The sequence below is a fragment of the Astatotilapia calliptera genome, chromosome 4, assembly GCF_900246225.1.
Source record: "Astatotilapia calliptera chromosome 4, fAstCal1.2, whole genome shotgun sequence".
In the NCBI taxonomy this organism is placed as follows: domain Eukaryota; kingdom Metazoa; phylum Chordata; class Actinopteri; order Cichliformes; family Cichlidae; genus Astatotilapia; species Astatotilapia calliptera.
Genome location: NC_039305.1, coordinates 3,822,093 through 3,841,065, shown reverse-complemented (window position 1 = coordinate 3,841,065; position 18,973 = coordinate 3,822,093). Strand labels below are relative to the sequence as shown.

At 40.7% G+C, this 18,973-nt stretch overlaps 1 protein-coding gene across 2 annotated transcripts; it reads left to right on the top strand.

Annotated features, from left to right (window-relative positions):
* The first annotated feature begins 925 nt into the window (after positions 1-925).
* On the top strand, positions 926-18,651 carry elac2 (elaC ribonuclease Z 2). 2 transcript variants are annotated; one of them, XM_026164027.1, is made up of 25 exons: positions 926-1,073; positions 1,260-1,471; positions 3,951-4,001; positions 4,095-4,165; positions 5,399-5,463; positions 5,571-5,628; positions 5,699-5,767; positions 5,873-5,977; positions 6,308-6,363; positions 6,459-6,517; positions 6,778-6,850; positions 6,931-7,043; positions 8,012-8,110; positions 8,191-8,329; positions 8,560-8,645; positions 8,958-9,079; positions 10,268-10,364; positions 12,000-12,138; positions 12,223-12,261; positions 12,497-12,606; positions 14,708-14,807; positions 14,898-15,018; positions 15,489-15,567; positions 15,904-16,048; positions 18,208-18,651. In XM_026164027.1, exons 2-25 carry the CDS (start codon positions 1,272-1,274, stop codon positions 18,448-18,450), a joined length of 2,439 nt encoding a protein of 812 aa, XP_026019812.1. In that variant the 5' UTR covers positions 926-1,073; positions 1,260-1,271; the 3' UTR covers positions 18,451-18,651. The 2 variants fall into 2 exon arrangements, with proteins under 2 accessions (XP_026019812.1, XP_026019810.1); XM_026164025.1 differs by having other exon boundaries at positions 927-1,471.
* The last annotated feature ends 322 nt before the right edge of the window (positions 18,652-18,973 follow it).

The window sequence follows — 18,973 nt, the reverse complement described above, 5'->3', positions numbered from 1 at the left end:
TTTTGCCTCTTTACTCTTACGGTGTCTGTTCTGCCTGGATCCAGGTGACCTGCACCTGCAAAAAGGCAGCTATTTAAGGAGAAAAATGTAATATATTAAATTATGCCATGTGCCATACAATTCCTAGTGAATCTAGAAAAGCACAAAACGTTCAGATGCTCAGACTATGACTGTGATTTAAACAACTTTTTGATGTGTACAAATACTGTTAACTACTTCTTCTAGCTGTTTACTTGTAATTGTGTTGGTTCATACTGTAGTTTAACTTTATGAGTTTAATGGGGTGGTAGTAATATTATTGACATGTATGCAAAACCTAAAGTAGTGGCGAAACATACAGTAACAGGCACTGGGTGGAACAAAGAGTCACAAGAAACTACTTTTTGTCTTTCCAGTTTAGAACAATTATGTTCTTAGAACTAGTATGGATTGCTCATATTTCAGTGGTAGATTAACTGATGCAAGATCTCCAGGGCTGAAAGTGTTGCAGTGATTTTTTTTTTTTTTTTTCTTGGTCACTTTGGGAACATAACCAGGTCGCATGCAGATAATCAGATATCAGCAAAGTATCAGGAGCCCTGAAACCCATATTGTGTGTAGTTTATATTATGTAACATGAGCTTTATGTAAAAGTTTAATAATAATTGTGTATTAATAACACTGATAATAAACTAAAATCAATATAATCTAAAAATTGCTTACATGCACTAAATTTAGTGATTCTGTTTTTTTTTTTTAATATATAATTTTCGGTTTTTAAAGAGCTAACCACGTGTAATTTAACGTTTAGGCGTTTTATTTTGAAGTACTTTGTTTACGTTAAGCACATCTTCAAGAAGAGGCTCTGTTCCCGCCTCTGTCTCTGAAAACCCCGCTCTGATTGGTCCACATCTCTGCCAAACAATCTCGGAAACCAATCGGCATAAAGAACGGACAACGTCATCACTAGATGCCGGAAAAAAAGTTGTCACATGTGTCATATACGGTGTCAACCAACTTGGTAGCCCTTGTGGAATGAGCGGAGACCGTCTGTGGGGCAATTAATCGATCAGAAAGAAGACAGTAATGTTTAAGTAAGACTAACTCAGCGCGTTTACATGTGATTAATCGGTACGCTGTGGTTTGAATGACTGCGGGAGACGATTAGCATGAACAGGCTCCATGTGAGGCTCTGGCACTTCACGTCGCTGTTTGTGAACGGCAGGACTCTCCCTGCTCCTGTCCGCTGCGATTCTTCTCTCCATCGGTCTGTTTTTCAGCTTTTTCGGACCATGGCCACCACTACCACTAACAACAAAAACAATTTACCGAAGAAAGCCAAGCAGAAGGAGCCGCTGCGCAGAGTGAAAACCAAAGAGAACCGCAGCAAGCGAGGAGACGTTCACGGACCGTCCACTGTGTACCTGCAGGTGGTCGGAGCTGGAAGCAGAGATAATGCTGCGTCAGTTTACGTATTCTCCGAGTTCAACAGGTACGTCTGAAGGCACTTTGGAGCACATTGTTTGTGCTGTTGTATGTTAGAAAAAACTTGACTTTTTAATGTACCCCACTGTAAGCACACTTGCAAAAATAGCAGGCATTAACAGCAGGTCAAAGCGATCCTGGGCTCCACTTTACTGCAGTGATGCAGAGAAAGCTACACTTTTCACTTCTGGTATTTCACAGGTTGTGGGTCCTCGAGTCCTCACCTCATATCTCAGTTCTCCTCAGGAGAGGAGTCGAGACAGGTGTTTAACAAAATGAGACATCCTTTACTTGAAACTTTACTCGCCTTCGCACCTAAACGAACTTGAGTGTCATCCCATTCTTAATCCTTAGGGTTTAAGCTAATGTCAGCCCAACATTTGCAGCGGTAGCAGCTTCAATTCTTCTGGGAAGGCTTTCCACAGGTTTGGGAGTGTTTATAGGAATTTCTGACCAGTCTTTCAGAAGTGCATTTGTGAGGTCAGACATGGCTCCCACAGACCATTTGTATTTAATGGATTAATTGTAAGTTTATGAGATTGCATCAGTTTGTTGGAAGACATGAATACACACTAATCAGTGTATATTTATCAAGTGGCTTTACTGTCATTCTAACCATGTGCAGTGGTACAGAACACAGTGAAATGAGACAGCGTTCCTCCAAGACCGTGGTGCTACATATAACAGACAATCAACGGGGGGGGGGGGGGTTTGCACACAAGTGCAAGTGTGCAACAACCCCCCCCCCCCAAACAAACAGTGCAACACCAGACAGAACAGAACGATAAGACACAAAATAGTGCGATAGAAAAGTGCAACAATGACGACCTCCACAGATGATCCATCAGTGTTAAGTGGACAGTGATCTCTCTGTGCTCTCCTGAAGTCATCAATCATCTCTTTTGTTTTGTCCACGTTCAGAGACAGGCTGTTGACTCTACACCAGTCCATTAGCTGTTGCACCTCCTCTCTGTATGCTGATTTGTCGTTCTTGCTGATGAGACCCACCACAGTCATGTCATCTGCAAACTTGATGATGTGGTTCGAATTGTGCATTGCTGCACAGTCGTGAGTCAGCAGCGTGAACAGTAGTGGGCTGAGCGCACAGCCCTCCAGTGCTCAGTGCGGTGGTGTTGGAGATGCTTTTACCGATCCGAACTGTCTGAGGTCTCTCCGTCAGAAAGTCCAGGATCCATTTGCAGAGGGAGGTTTTCAGGCCCTGTAGGCTCAGTTTTCCAATCAGGTGTTGTACATATGTGTCTTTATCATCCAGGTGGTTGAGGGCAAGATCTACGGTGCTCTGCACATTCTCTGAGTACTCTCCCAGGAATGTTATCTGGACTAGCAGCTTTCCGTGGGTTAACTCTGCAAGGGGTTTTTCTCACGTTAGCCAAGGTCGAGATGATTTCCTCACCAACACGTCATTCTGAGCAGGAGGGAGGGGAGGCGTCACCATAGCAGGCAGGTGTCGTCTACCTGTAGTTGATGATGGCCGCAAACTGGCCGTTGGTGATTTATGAGTGCTATATTCTGTTTTTCTATTAAATAACCTTAAAAAAGACCGTGTGGTCAGGTGCCTCCTCAGTACTCATTTGGGTTTCCAGGTCTGCCTGACAGACTTCTTTGAGATCTCATCCAGCATCCAAGTGTCCAAAACTGCCTCAGATCAGACGCTAGAACCAGAAAGTCAATCACTGACCTTCTCATAGACAGGATAAAAGATGAACATAGAACATTAAACCTGCCTTTGGCAGGGGGAGTGGGGCGCTCCCTTTGTTCGGTGACCTCCGGACACATTTTGCTGACTGGTTTTGAGGCTAAACATGTCTGTTGTGGTTATTACTGGAGGCAGAAAGATGTTTCTCCACAGTGTCCTCCTTGATGAGGGTTAGCCAAGTCTTTAGCCAATCAGCATGAGACATCCCTGGTTTCTCACGCAGCTCCTGTAATTTCTCATACAGTATCTGGCTCAGTGATGATATTTTAGAACTTTTCACTCCCTTTCAAAGACCTGTTTGAGGGTTAAAGTTAGGTGCAGGTAAGGGTAACGGTTTGGGACTGTTTTGATTTGACAAAGCTGGAAATGCATTGATATTAGTAAGTGTCCCAGTGTGAGTGTATGTGGAGCAGGCTGTAGTTACTTTATGGTAACCTCTGATAGCAAAAACTAACTTTAAACCTTTGACTGCACTTACTCAGGTCCTCAGCAGCACACACACCTAGTTTTACGCAGCTTGGCGTAGGCGAAGAAAAGGCTTCTCAACATGATAATAAGATGCTTTGGACAGTTTGGCATAAAACAAAAAATAGGAACTTTGACACAATCTGTGGAGCATAATGCAGCAACAGGAATGATCATGATAATAATCTTTCTTGCCCTTAAAATCCTGAGACCAATCGCCTGGTGTAATTCAGAGGTTCTGATCGCAGCTCGCCCAACGCTTTCTGAAATACACCTATGCAAAACAAACCTCTCTCTGCTGCAGGTACCTGTTCAACTGTGGTGAAGGAACGCAGAGGCTCATGCAGGAACACAAGTAAGCTGGTGATGCCACAGCAGCGTTAAGATTTCAGTCTGTCTGGTGGTTTAAAAACAGCATGAACATGATCGTCATGTTTTCCTGTGGCAGGCTGAAAGCTGCTCGCTTGGACAACATCTTCCTGACCAGACTGAGCTGGGAGAACGTGGGAGGCTTGTCAGGTCAGTGAACACAGGTTCATGTTAATCCCTGTCATCACACTGGTGCTCCACACTAACACCAGGTATATATTACAGAGCTGAAGTCACATACATGACAGTAATATTCAGCATTAATGGAAATAAAATGTTTTCATCACCAGTATTCATCAGTTTGTGTCTTTCTGCATTATTTACAACAGGGAGGTTCTAAAAGCACAACTTGATTAGTGACATATTTTGTGAAATATATGCATTCATGAAAATGCCAGTTGAAGCTGAGGACAGTTTCATAACTGTGGATGGAGCCAAATACACTGAAATAACAATCCAACCCAGGCGGAGGTCTGCCTCTCACCTCAACCTGCAGAATTTTGTGCTTCGTGCTGTTACAGCTCAGTTTGATTTATGCAGCAACAGCTCACAGGAACAGTCGTCTCAAGGTGTTTTATATTTTAAGATGAAAACTTTAGGAACTGCAACAATGTCACGGCCCCTTATGGGCAAGTACTTGGCAACTGTGGGATTCAATTCAATGTATACAGCACCAAATCACAACAATACTCGCCTCAAGGCACTTTATATTGTAAGGCAGACCCTGCAATAATACATGCAGAGAAAAATCCAACAATCATGCAACCTCATATGAACAAGCACTTTGGTGACAGTGGGAAGGAAAAACTCCCTTTTAACAGGAAGAAACCTCCAGCAGAGCAGGTTCATCCCTTTGACACCTGGACAAAGAGATGAACCCTTAATCCCTTTAAACATGAAGAGACCTCCTTTTGTTTCCACTGGTTGCGTCTTAATCATTTGCCTTAAACCCACGCTGGTTGCAGAAGTGAAGGCTTTGAAAATTGACTGACTCCCACACGAAGACCTGGAATAAACTACAGCTCTTGTAGCCGAGATTTATTACGGTGGTTGGAATTATATATGCACAGTTCAAGAATAAAACATAGAAAAGAGCAGAATATGACCCTTTAAACGTGACCTGCTTTACTTTGATTGTTAATTGCACATAATTTGAAATAATTTCTGAATGTACAGGTCAATTTTTTATTTTTTTAAACTTGTTATTTTCAGTTTTATATGAAAATAATATTCGTGCACCCTTAGATGATTTATGTCTATATTCTGTATAAGTAGAGCCATTACACAGAATAGCTATTTGATTTTGGTTAATTTCAGTATATTAAATATTCTTATATCTCTTTGTTCTGTAATAATATTCATCTGTGTCTCGTCTCGTTGCAGGGATGATATTAACCTTGAAGGACACCGGCGTCCCTGAGTGTGTTCTCTCTGGACCTCCACAGCTGGTGAGAAGCTGGATCAAACAGTGCAAACACGCCTTGAGGAGCTTTTAATGTGAAAGGATTCACTTTACATCTGCTCTCTTCCTTTTTTTTTTTTTTTCTAATCACAGGAGAATTATCTGAATGCCATCAAGTCTTTCTCTGGACCACTGGAGGACATCAAGCTGTGTATGTTGAACTTGAGACAAATGCATTATTCTTGTGTTACGTCTGTGTGATATTCACTGTGTCGTCCCAGCGGTCCGACCGTACACTGAGGAGACGTACTCCGATGACACCATGACGGTTTATCAGGTGCCGATATTCGGTGGGTTTGTTTCCTGATTATTATTTTTTTATTCCTTAACCTCAGGAAGGAGTTTGTTTGTCATCTAATCTTTTTTTTTTTTTTTTTATGCCGTCGTCTCTGCAGCAAAGTCGAGGGACAATGACAGAAATCGCTCCCACAGGTCGGGTAGGAACAGCCCCACTCAGGCGACTCCACAGAAAGCCGACGTTAGCAGTGCAGACGATCCAGGTGAGTCAGAGCAGGCTAGACTAGACATGCAGTATTATACAGATAAGATTCATTTGACCACCTGAGGTTGGAGCATTCAAATAAAACAGAAAGCCAGCACAAAAACAAAATCAAATTTAAAAATTATTAATAATCATTTAAAATAAATCGGCGTCATCAGATTTGGAAATAATTTTAAGCGTAGCTACAATGTGGGATCTTAAGCTTTAGGCTTCATGCCGTCTTCTGTCAGGACTGAGGTGTGAATAAAAGTGTAATAGGCCGACTGTGGCTGCGTGTCTTTGGTAATAAAATGAACAAACTGAGTGCAACAATCGCTTCAAATTTTAGGTGAAAGGCGAACAGCAGCGAGAGATTCCTCTCTGGTGGTTGCCTTTGCCTGCAAGGTAGGACGCTGTGAAAATACGTCCATCCTGTGACGTGCAAATTGAAGCTTATTGTATCTGACAGTTTGCTTTTTACCTGTCTGACACTCTTACAGCTTCACCCAAAGAAGGGCAACTTCTTAGTTGCTCAAGCCAAAGAGCTCGGGCTGCCCGTGTAAGTGGAATCACTGTTATGTTCTTTCCAAGTTAACATGAGGTCCAGTTGTCTTATCAATGTGGACTTTTTGTTTTCCTAATGTTTAAAAGCTTTGTACTCAGTTGGCTGAGGATTTGGCAGACACTGGTGTGCACAAATTATACTTTACATGAAACAATTCTTGTCTATAAAAAGCTTTGCAGTAGCAAAATATTAGTTTTAGTTTTGCTTCATTTTCAGTCTGATTTGAACTGTTTCCTGATCTTTCCTCCTTTAAGGGGCACAGCTGCTATTGGTCCCATCATTGCAGCTCTGAAAGACGGGAAAAGTATCGTGCATGAAGGAAAAGAGGTGAAGACTCTGTTTTCTTTTCGTTCAGGCTGCAGCTCTAAGCTGGACTTGCTCACATTTCTGTCGCTGCTGGTTTTCAGATCCGACCCGAGCAGGTCTGCACTCCTACTGATCCAGGACCAGTCTTTATTATGGTCGAGTGTCCGTCTGAAGAATTTCTTGGAGCTCTTTGCACCAATCAGCAGCTTGGAAGGTAATAGTTTAGCTGCCAGTCACATTTGTTTTTCCAGCGCTATTTTAATTATTATTTTAATAAAATCATGCTGTTCTCAGATAAAACAAATGATGAAAGTGATCAAAAATGTTTTGGGTTTTAACATTTAGGTGTTTGCGGTTTTTCTTTCTAGTGGATAGTTTAACTATTTGTCTTTTCCAGTGCAAAACAAGTTGATCTATGATTTTTTTTTAATTAATTTATTAATGTGCTGATTTATCTTCATTCATTTGCAACATAATGGTGTTTTCCTGGATACAGACCAAGCAGAATTAGCATTGGAGAAGTTCCTTCAGTTCATATATCTGATGTATATTTATCATAAAGATTTAACTTGACAGGAGATGCATTAGTGAGTCACAGTGTATTAGTGTGAGCTATGGTACAAACTCATAAAACTGAGATTTCAGTTTTGCAGGTCGTTGTCTTGTTCGTTTATCTCATGTTATAAACTTTTAAATAGGTCATAAAGTTTTGATATGATGTCTTTTTTTTCCCTCTTAGTTATCATGATGTCATAAAAGTGTCCTGTTCAGATTAACTCAGTTCTACAAAAAACCTGATAACATGAGAGCTTGTAGGACCTTGAAACGTTTCTTTTTTTGAATTAAAGGAAACTGTATCCTGGTAGAAACTAATTCCCCCACATCAGGCTACGTAGAGTCAAAGAGTCACAATTTGCAGTTTTCTTGCTCTGGAAGACCTGATATGTGCACATGACGCACTTAGATGAAAATAGTTTAGCGAAGCAACACTGCCACACGTGATGAAACGGTGCTACTGTAGCCTTTGTGCATTTAGTGCCTGTGTGGTGTTTAACTTGACAACGATAACCAGTTATTGTGTGTAAGTTTGACCCAGTGCTTCTTTCTGTGCTGTGGCAGGAAGTGTGGTTCTTATAAATATTCTCTAGAAGTGTCTAAAGTTGAGGTTGTCACCCCCTCCAGATACCAGACAGGTGGGACGGAGGACCCTGCTGCGTTGGTGGTCCACATGACTCCAGAGTCTGTTTTGAAAACAGACCAATACAAGAAGTGGATGGAGAGGTTTGCAGTTTCTCTCTCTGTCTGAAAACTTTTTGCCACAGCATTTTGTCCACCGAGCACTCAGTGGTTTGTTTCTGCAGGTTTCCATCTACGACAGAACACCTGATCCTTAATGAACACGCGTGCACGATCCACAACATCAGAAGTCACAAGATTCAGGCCCAGCTCAACATGATCCACCCAGAAATCTTCCCACAACTGAAAGCTTACAAAGCAAAGGCAAGGCTGATGGACAGAAGAAACATTTCGGTGTTCACTGCAACGTTCCCTTTCAAACGGGGAAGTTTGACCTTACACCTTTTACAATAGACTAATCCCTGCATGCATTTAAACTCGACTTGTACTGTGCTGAAAAAGCACATTGTTTTATACGCTGAGAGTGAGAAGCGCAGCTCCCAAACTGCATATAAGAAAACATCAAAAAACTCTTATTTTTTGGTTTCCTGTAGGAGCCTCAGGCGGCCTTACACGTCCCGAACGTCAGAGCGGAGTGTCTGCTCAAGTTCCAGCTCAGACCTGTAATGGAGTGGCAAAGGTTAGTTTGTCCTTCAATCCCTCCAATTTAGCCATCGTTACTTTGCAGCTCCGAGCGCCGGCTTGTCATAGAAAACGATCTGCGCTGGACCAGCCCCTCTCAACTGCTTTCTTCTCTCCTCGTCTTTTTTTAACCTCATCTTACAAGTGTCAGGGTTTTATTTTTATTTTTTCCTACATTGTTTCTGTCAAGTACTGTAGAGGCGCATCAAGGTCAGATGTAGGGAGAGGGAAAAAAACCCACTGCTTTTTCCCCAGCAGTGTTTTTGCAGGCAGTGGTGTGTGTCTTTTTCACTCTTGTCTCATTTGTTAGAGATGCCATCCCCTCCTGCAACTCTGAGGAGTTTGTGAAAGAAGCTTCTGAGGTCCCAAACTTTCTGGCAGAAGTGGACAAGTGCAGGAAGATTTGCTCCGCTGGCTCTGCAGAGCTTTCCGGTCAGTTATGGAAACTAGCACCCGCCCAAAAAGTGTTGGATTCACTCAAGCATGGTCTATCTACAGTGCCCTATTTTTGTCTTTATCTGTATTAAGTTCATTAATATCACAAGAAATTATATGAACAACTGAAAGAGTGTAGCTTGAAGCTACAGCTTATGTAATACAGCAGTCAGAATGTAAGGAAAATTAAAGCGACTGCAATTTTAGCTTCTGATTTAAATAAAAGATGGATATGGATGAACTGTGTCGAGACCATCATCACACTATACATTTAGCACAATCCTGAGTAATCATGTTATTTCTATGCTGTAATTTAAAAACAAGTTTTAATTAAATTTGTTTTTATTATTCCTCATTTTAAACAGCTCATAAATATTGTGTTTGGATTTCAGTGAGTTTAATCCAATAAATTATGGATTTGTTGACTCTCAGTAGGTTTTCTTTGTTATCACTCATATTTAGTTTTATGTTTTGGGAGTAAAAGATCGAGTTGATGTTTGGTTTGTGTTTCCTCACAGCTCTATACAGTCATACGTGGAGCAGCAAGTCAATAATATAAAATGCTTAGTGATTTTTGGCATAAGAAGTCTTCAAATTAAAACAGTGTTGCAGTTTAGACCTTTTGTTTGATACTTTATATTTAATTTCCAGGTTAATTTGTTATTAACACTAACTGGAAAACATTTTGCTTGAAGGATTATGGCAGTTTTAACGTAACTTTTTCTTTGGTTATTTAATGAGTGGTTTTCCGATTTTAATACATTTAGTTTTTCCAAGGTGAGGAGATCATTTGTTAGACTCAAACCAGTCAGTAGTTTACTTTCCAGAGTATCCAAACACTGCTTTGGATAAATGCACTCCATTGACTTATGTAATGTAAACAATAGTGGTCCAAGAAGTGAACCCTGTGGCACCCCACAAGTTACCTTTTAATAAACCAGAATCTGTATTATTTATATGTGCATACTGATACCTGTCATCCAAATATTGAATTAGCCAGTGATAGGCAAGCTTCTGATGCCATACCTGTCTCATTTACTTAAAAGCAACGTCTGATCATCCAACACCTTTTTTAGATCCTGAAGTATTCCCCCGGTGTGCTTCTTTCTCTGTTGCATTAGTAATGTGTTTTTGTTTGTCGACCTCACTCATCGTGCATGTATGGTTGTGTTGTTTTTGTTGCAGGTCAAGGAGGAAAATACCCAGAGGTGGTTTTCTTGGGAACTGGGTCAGCTCTTCCGATGAAGATCAGGAATGTCAGCGGCACTTTAGTTAATATCAGGTAACATCTCTCAGGACAGGCAGTGTAGCTCACCGCTGGTGTCAACATTGAAATAAAAATTGATTTAGAATTTCAAGACTATTACGTAAGAAAGAGGAAAATCATCTTTTTATCAAGAACCAACATTTTAATGAGATTGCATATGTTGCTTTTATTTTGGTCGGTCAAAACAGGAAGCCAAAGAGAAGCTTCGATCGTCTCTTAATCCTGTGAGATCCTTAATTGATGTTCATGTTTGACTCAGTGTTACAGAGGAACTGCTAAAATGACTCAAACACATTTAAAACTTTTGGCTCTCAGTGAAAAGTGAGTCTGACTTGTACAATCAAATATCTGTTGTCAACGAACAGCCCGGCCGTCTGAGAGCGTCTCATTGTTTCCACAGACTGAAGCTTTTATCTGCAGTACAGAGGATATTATTCACTGTGTCTCCAAGCACCTAATGCAGTATATGACCTAAACCTAGACTAGATATTGCACAAGTTTCTTTTTGTTTCATATTGGCAATAGTATGCTGCCGTAGATAGCAAAAGGGCTGAATTTTAAATTGAAGCTGTTGCCTCAGTTCTTTGTTCTCACGTCTCACTGCTTTCCTGGGGAGTTTGGGTGACTTCTGGTCTTCTTTTTTTTAATCAATTCCACTTTTCCCACCCTGTCAAAGTCATTCTGTAGTCATCACTCTGATCCTTTCATTAAAGCTCACTGCTATTCTGACATTTAGATTCATAGACAGCCATCTGTGCATCCTCCTCCACCATCCAAACTCAAGACATTACATCTGACTTCAGATGATCTCTCAGTATTTTATTATTCTTTTGTGTTTAGCTTAGGAAAGGTCATTGCATCTTACAGTATGTGTGGTGGTATTTAAACACAGAGAGGTGGGAGGTATTCCCACAGAGATCAAAGATGTTTGATGTCCAAAGTGGGAATTAAGCGATTTTTGAGTGGGTGGAAAGGTGGAGGTGACGGAGAACATGAAAGGATTAGCACATAAACTACAAGATGCTCTAAAACAGCTTACAAAGTGGCTTTTCTCCATATGTATCTTCTTCCACCAGCACACCACCGTAAAGAACATCCCTCTCCTGAAAGTTGCCAGATAATCAATGTTATTTACTTCCCCTGGTGGTCATGAAGGGAATAGACCTGAATAATGGCCTAAATTAAATATATTTAAAACCTAAATCTTTAAGCCATGTTGTTATTGCATCATTTTTCAGTGCACTGAGTTACCACTGTGTTTGGTCCAAATAAGAATAACAAAGTCTCATCTGTGATGTAAATTAGGTTCAAATGTTCCATTTTTAAAAAATCAGTTTTAGACAGTATCTCATTCAGCTGCAGGAATCTGCTGCTGCATCCTGGCAGGTGTTTTCATCGTTGTATACACCTGATGTATTCCCCATGTATCCTCAGTAGTGTTTAAACAGTGCTTCACTGTCTCTAGTCAATTTTAAGAGGCTTAAAAACTGATTAAAATGATTTCTTAGTGTAAATTTGTAAAACCTACAAAGGCGTCCTGTAATGAATAATGATGCGTGTGTACTGAGAAGGCTGTACTCACCCACTGTTTGCAGTTTAGTGTTTGTCTGGGCGTGTTTCACATGTTTGTTTGTTTGTACTCGCATGAAGCCCGAGTCAGTCTTTGCTGCTGGACTGTGGAGAGGGAACCTTTGGTCAGCTCTGCAGACACTACGGGGACGACGTCGATGACGCTTTGTCCAAGATCGCCACGGTCTTCATCTCACACCTGCATGCTGACCATCACACAGTAAGCAGCCGTGCATCAGGTTTTAACTTGTAAAAACAAAGTTAGACTGCTCGACTTACTCTCGTTGTGATCTTTTTGTTTCAGGGGCTGGTGAAGCTGCTGTACCAGAGAGAAAGGGCACTGGTGAGTATTTGAAATACTGTTTCTTTTTTCTGGATTGAAGTGAAAACTCAAGACATGAAAGGTTGGTTAAAAATAGAAACCTCTGATATATACTGTGTGAATGTGTGTGTGAATGGATGGATGACTGGATGTGTAAAGATAATACAGGCCATTTACCATTTATACTACCTCCTTGTTTTGTGTAAGGATCCCAAATAATGACATTCAGGGGTTTGTGTCACATCTATACCTCCAGGCAACTTTGGGAAAGCCATTTAGCCCGATTTTCCTGGTTGCTCCGGTTCAGATCATGACCTGGCTCAACCAGTACCACGACTACTGCGAGGAGATTCTCAGTCACATCAAGTATGTGGACACAAAAACATCTTAACTCATTAGGACACACTCCACCTCCATGCTCCATGAGTACTGGATTAGTTAAGCTGAACTGTTTTTGCTGTTACTGAACAGTTTCATTGTGTCTTTGCATTTATAATAATGTGAAATTAATAGTAAAACCAAAGCACAATTGCATTTATGTATATTATACCACTTGCACTACATTATTTGTGTGTACTGGGCAAAGAAAGAAGTCTGTTTGGTGTATTTTTGACAAATACAGTTGGCGTTATGTTATCAGCAACTTTCAGGGGTTTTAATTTTGTTTCTTCTGATTGGTTGAAAAGTGTTTGAGCTGTTCAGAGTAGCTGGAAAGATTCCTAAACTATATAAATCATGTAATTACATGCAGTACGTTTAGGGAGCTAATTCTTGTCATTGATGTTTCATAGACCAGTGTTTCCCAACCTTTTGGAGCCACGGCACATGTTTCACATCAGAAAGATCACACGTCACACCAACAAACACAAATGTCACAAAAAGCATATTGATCATTTTCCCTTGCGCACCAGGTATAGCGGTATATTGTCCGCAGTATACTTCTTTTGCTTTCTTCTGACCACTAATCATGCTAGGGCCTTCATCGGGGTCAGTTTTCTCCAGGACCAGGTCAGACTGGATACTTTTATTTTCAAATATGTATCTATTGCTGTTACGCGCTGCGTTATCTAACTCGCAGCTTGACTATTATGTCATTTCTTCTTCGTTTTCTTCTGTTTTACTGGCACTTGGCAACCCATTTAATTAGAGCAGGTAGTTGTACTGCCCTCTAGTGGAAGAGAATGTAACTGCTCTGCCTGTTACTCAGGCTGGTCGTTTAGAGTACTAACCAGGTGGAACCAGATAATCTTCCACGACACACCTATGTGCCGTGGCACAGTGGTTGGGAAACACTGTCATAGACTACTATTAAATACTTAACAACATATCATTAATAATAATAATGATGTTTATTTGTGCTGCACATATCAAAACCAGTATTATAAGAAACACAGAATAAAGAACAAAGGACTGTCTGACCTTCTTTAAATGTTTCTCAAAGGTCAGACTAAACTAACGGTTCTAACAGGTGATGTCATGAATGGATAAAGGGCTTAGGGAAGACTGAATACCTGGAGCTTCCCTGAACCAGTGATGAGAATTTCTGTTTTATTTGAGTTTAAAAATCGAAAAAGGGGCAGGTCTGTAATTGAAGAATCCACTTGTACAGTTAAATTTACAAGTATGTTGTTGTTTTTTTACTTTATAGAAATATATGACATAGAAAATACGAGTTTTGAGAAATGCTTATGGAGTAACTCAGTAAACTAAATTACTAGAACTATAGCAGAAGGAGGTCTTTCAGCCTTTAAGTTGCATTGACTGAAACCATGAACAGGATAACAGATGAGCATAGACACTGTGCTCACTGGTTTCGAATCATCATCAGCTGTGTTTTGGCTGTCATCGTGTAGTTATTTACATATTTGGGTAAGAGATCCTTGGCAGTTAGATCAGACTTCAGAAAAACCTACAAGCCTGTTTTGTTTTTTTGTTTGTTTGTTTGTTTGTTGTTTGTTGTTTTTTGTCTGAACCAAGTAGCAAGTCATAATATTAATCATATAATTCCTAAAGGCACCAACAGTTAAAAACATGTCGGAGAGGCGTAGAGCTGCCTGTGTTGGGACCGATCAGTTGGCTCAGGAATACAAATGAATTCTTGTAGATTTGCTATGAAGGGAGAAACTCGTCCATAGAAGCAAAAACACATTTGCAGACTGCAAACATGACCAACTAAATGTTGGCCTTTAACATGGGAGTCTATGGGGATTGACTTGCTTTTGGAGGCAGTCTCAAGTGGCCAAAACAGGAACTGCACTTTGGCTTTATGTTACATTAGACCACTGGAATTAACTTAATGTAAGTCATCTCTCTGTTAATTTCATGCACCAGGTCCTTGTGATATCAGTTTCTGTATTTAGTGAAGACACCCTTCACACTAATCATGCACGCACTTGTCTGTGCTTAAAGGTGAAACGGTCAGTTTCAGTGCGTCGTTTCTCTGAAGGATGTCTGATTTGTTTTTCAGCCTCATCCCCAATAAATTTCTGTGTGACACCGTCGAGGTTCCCAAACAGAGGACGAAGTCATTCATCCAAGCGATGCTGAAGAAGAACAACCTGCAGCGGGTCAGCAGCCGTTTGAACGTCACGTGTTTTTTTTTATTTATTGAAGCCTTTTTAAAGTGACTCATCGTTTTATTCCTGTGTGTCTCACAGTTCCACACATGTTTAGTGCGTCACTGCAAGAATGCCTTTGCCTGCAGCTTCACTCACCAGGCAGGCTGGAAGCTGGCCTTTTCTGGAGACACCATGCCCTGCGACGCATTCGTACACATCGGTTAGTCCTACTCAGACTGATTAAAGTCCATACGTCACCCAAGTGTATCTAGGCAGAAGCACATAATAGCAAATTGAGCGTCCGCTTTCGATATTACAGTGATTCATATAAGGTCATCTTGACTCTAGCTCGACTACACGGGTTGTTTTGAATAATTTATCCGATATTTCTTAATGCTCTCAATCACTCTTGTAGCTGGCAGCCTCTTCTAATGGTTCCTCTGGGATCCCTCTTCATTGACTCTTCTTAAATTGCTTGACTGGATTCTGTCCAAGCAAAGCCTCCCAGAGACAGCCAGTGTTTCCCAAGTCTGTTCATTATAGATGGCTCAGCTCACCGGACAAACAGGGCATGCGGATTCTTGATCACACTGACCACCTGATTGATTTCCTGTGGGACGGGAAGAAGCTCTAAGTGCTTCCCTCTGATTTGGGCTTCTCAATCTCATTCTTTCTTTTTTTTTAACCCAGGAAAAAATGCGACCTTACTAATCCACGAGGCCACGCTGGAGGATGAGCTAGAGGAGGAAGCTGTAGAGAAAAGGCATAGGTGAGTGAAACAAACTGTGTGGCTCTGCAGGTACTTTAAGGTGATTTAATGAAGGAAATGAAGGAAATGTTGGAGGAGGAAAAACAAGCAGGTGGAGCTCCGTGTCAGCTAGCAAAGAGCTCTCTTCACTTGCTGATTGAGGCAGCCGTTATGTTCTGAGTGCATTGTTAAATCTCTTCATTCTCCGCACATATTGATATTGATTTTTGTTCCTTTTTTACGGCGCCACTGTGAGCGTCTGTCTTCACAAAAGCGCGTTTTTATGTCTTTAGAAAACAACGTTCCCATCGAAGAGCGACGTAAATCTGTGACTTTATGACTGATCTTTTCTCACAGTACAACCTCCCAGGCCATTGGTATCGGCATGAAGATGAACGCCGACTTCATCATGCTCAACCACTTCAGCCAGCGCTACGCTAAGATCCCTCTCTTCAGCGAAGACTTCAACGACAGGGTGGGAATATCCTTCGACCACATGAGAGTAAGTCTCAGTGCAGCTGTGTCTGATTTCTTTGACAAATAATGTCTCACTGGATTTGACAGCTGGTTTCCAGATATCCTGTTGCACTTGAAGGCATCACGGGGACACTGCCTGAAACATGGTCCACAGACGTGTGCAGATGGAGGCTCTCTTAATGATCATGCAATCCTGAAAGTTTTAATGCTATAGTGTTGCAGACAGGGGTCCCCATGGAGTTAAACTTGGAAAGTTCGACTCGTTTCATTTCAGCCGAGCTTCAGTTGAAATTTCTCGGCTCTGCTTTCAGAAATGAACTTTTCTCCAATTCATCCACAGCTTCAGCAGCAGGGTCCATTTATGCGTTCCTAGAGAAGGTTTTGCACATTTATATACAACAAGAGCAAGAACTTCAAACAATAGTATATTAATACTTTTAGAAATAACATTTTTTTAAGGTTTTAAGGACATCTCTACATTTCAGTGAAGCTTAGTTCCTTGGCTTTCCTCTATGATGAGCCCTGCCTTCATGTTTGCTTGGCAGAGATCGGCAGTCATGGACTGATTTTCTTTGCTAATTAACTTTACCTACTCTAACTACTATATCATCTGCTTGGCATCTCCTTCAACTCCACTTTAAAGTTCATGGTGACTTTAATATGTAACTTTAATATCTTTAGATACTTTCAAAAGTATCAACATCTTGTTTTTTACATTTTGCTTCATCTGATTTTTTTCCCGTCCGTCTAAATAAGAAAATTAAAGAACAACATTGTGTCCGGACAGGGTTAATCTCTTTATTCAGTACGGTGGTCCCTCACTATAACACGGTTCACCTTTCGCGGGCTCCCAGTTTTGCAGATATTTTTTTTGTGCACAATTTTGCATGCTTTTGTTTTTCTTTTTTCTTTTTTAACAGCGCATTGTGTTCTGCATCCTAATTGGCTGTAGACCATGTCAATCAGTCTCCTCCATGTCATGTCTCCTGTACAGTACAGAATGCGTTCAGCTTGTCACATTTACATAAAAAAAGAACATTACGCTGGATACCAACATCATCCGCATCAAAGCTAAAAAGCTTTATGAAACTTGAGCTGACAGCGAGGAGCAGGATGCTGCGGAGTCCAGGCCATCGACGAGTGCTTTTAATGCCAGCAAGGGCTGGTTTGACAAATTTCAGAAGTGCTTTGGACTTAGAAGTGTTTGACTGCATGCACCGCCTCTGCGGATACCTCTAGAGCAGAGGCATAGGTGAACAACAAATTTAAAGCGATCATCAAGAAAGGGAGATATAAGCCTGAACAAGTTTTCAGTATGGCTGAGACAGGCTTATTTTGGAAACGAATGCCCTCTCGCACCTTTATAATTCAGGACGAAGCCAAAGCCCCAGGAGTCAAGGCCCAAAAAGATTACGTGACTCTGGTTATCTGTGTAAAATGCCACGGGCTTTATGATAAAACCGGCACTTATTTATAGATCAAAAAATCCTAAAAAAACAAACTTTGAGTGTGAAAATGTTCACGCCTGTCTGAGAAAAGTGTGTAGTGAGAGGTTTTACAGCCTTAAAGCATCTGTAATAATTGTAAAAAATAAAGCTGACTACTTTGCGGGTTATTTTTAGAACATAACTCCCGCAATTAACGAGGGAGCACAGTATTAACAAAACATGTATGTAAAAACAGGAAGCTGGGACTAAACCTGGACCTTAGTGGAGGCTGAGTACTTTCTCCCTATGTATGACTGACATGATAAACTTCTGGCTCCTCAGCCTTGCTCATTAGTGATTGTAAGACAGCATACATTACCAGTAAGACTAAACCAAAGCACGAGAAATGACAAATTAGTATTTAAGTTTGATGAAATATCTCCAGTTAAGGGCACATTTAGAAACGGTTTTTCAGCTGTTTCTTAATCTAAATGTTAGCAGAAATGCTAGTAGTTGGATGGTGATTGCTGCAACTTCCAAGACAAGATTTTCCATTTTTTGTAACATAAACTACCAACAACAAACATTTATACAAGAATAACAAGGAAATTATACTGTATATAAAACATTTACTGTAAAGAGTATAAATAAGGATAAAAAGAGCTAAATGGTAAAAAAAAAAAAAGTCTAAATGGAATAGTTCTGAATGCTTTCATTTAAATATTGTGGCAATTTCCTTTATTTCATCTACTCACAGATTCGTTTTGATGACTCCAAAATCATCCCCAAACTCATTCCTGCACTGAAAACCCTGTTTGCCGAGGAGCTCGGCGAGATGGAGGAGAGGAGGGAGAGGAGGGAGATGAGATATCCAAGAGGAAGCAGCTCTGAAGTGACCAGCGAGCATAAGACGGGAGCGCCGGACGTCGGCAGAGGTGCTAAAAGAGACCAGGAGGAAACGGCAGCACACGTAGAAACGAAGAGGCTGAAAACCAGCTGATTCCTCTCTTCCATTTAAACATGAGTTTTGAAAAAAAAGAAAGACTAGATGAATCCATCTTGAGTTATTTTATTTAAATGAGCTGGAGATTTTTATTTGACTTGTGTGGTCTGATTAAAGAAAATGCGCTTGTTGCATTAACTGTGCAGATCTGTGTTAAACGGAATAAAGCAAAGCTCGCCATGTGTCCTTCAACAGTGATTTGTAATCTGTTTCCTGCTGGGTGCCATTTCACTTGACGTCTAAATCCAGACTTTCTAAACTTTTAGAATAAAACTAGTTTAAATTTAGTTACATTCGCATAAAAATAGCAACAAATCTCTATAGTCTGTTCAGCTGAAGCTAATTTGTGGCAACATCCAGAGCTGAAAAATGAAGCTAAAGTGTAATTTGCATACATTATAGTTACTTTAATGTCAAAATGGAAGCTGATACCAAAACAGAGTCAATCCCCGTGGATGCCCATGTTTAATATTGCATTTACATTCTGAGTCTCTGTGGAGCGTTTCCCCTTCATAACAAC

Excerpts from the sequence above, each read along its gene's own strand:
- elac2 (XM_026164025.1), top strand. The coding sequence starts at position 1,149 with ATGAACAGGCTCCATGTGAGGCTCTGGCACTTCACGTCGCTGTTTGTG. Across the intron at positions 10,365-11,999 it reads GGCACTTTAGTTAATATCAG|CCCGAGTCAGTCTTTGCTGC; the intron begins GTAACATCTCTC and ends ACTCGCATGAAG. Across the intron at positions 12,262-12,496 it reads ACCAGAGAGAAAGGGCACTG|GCAACTTTGGGAAAGCCATT; the intron begins GTGAGTATTTGA and ends CTATACCTCCAG.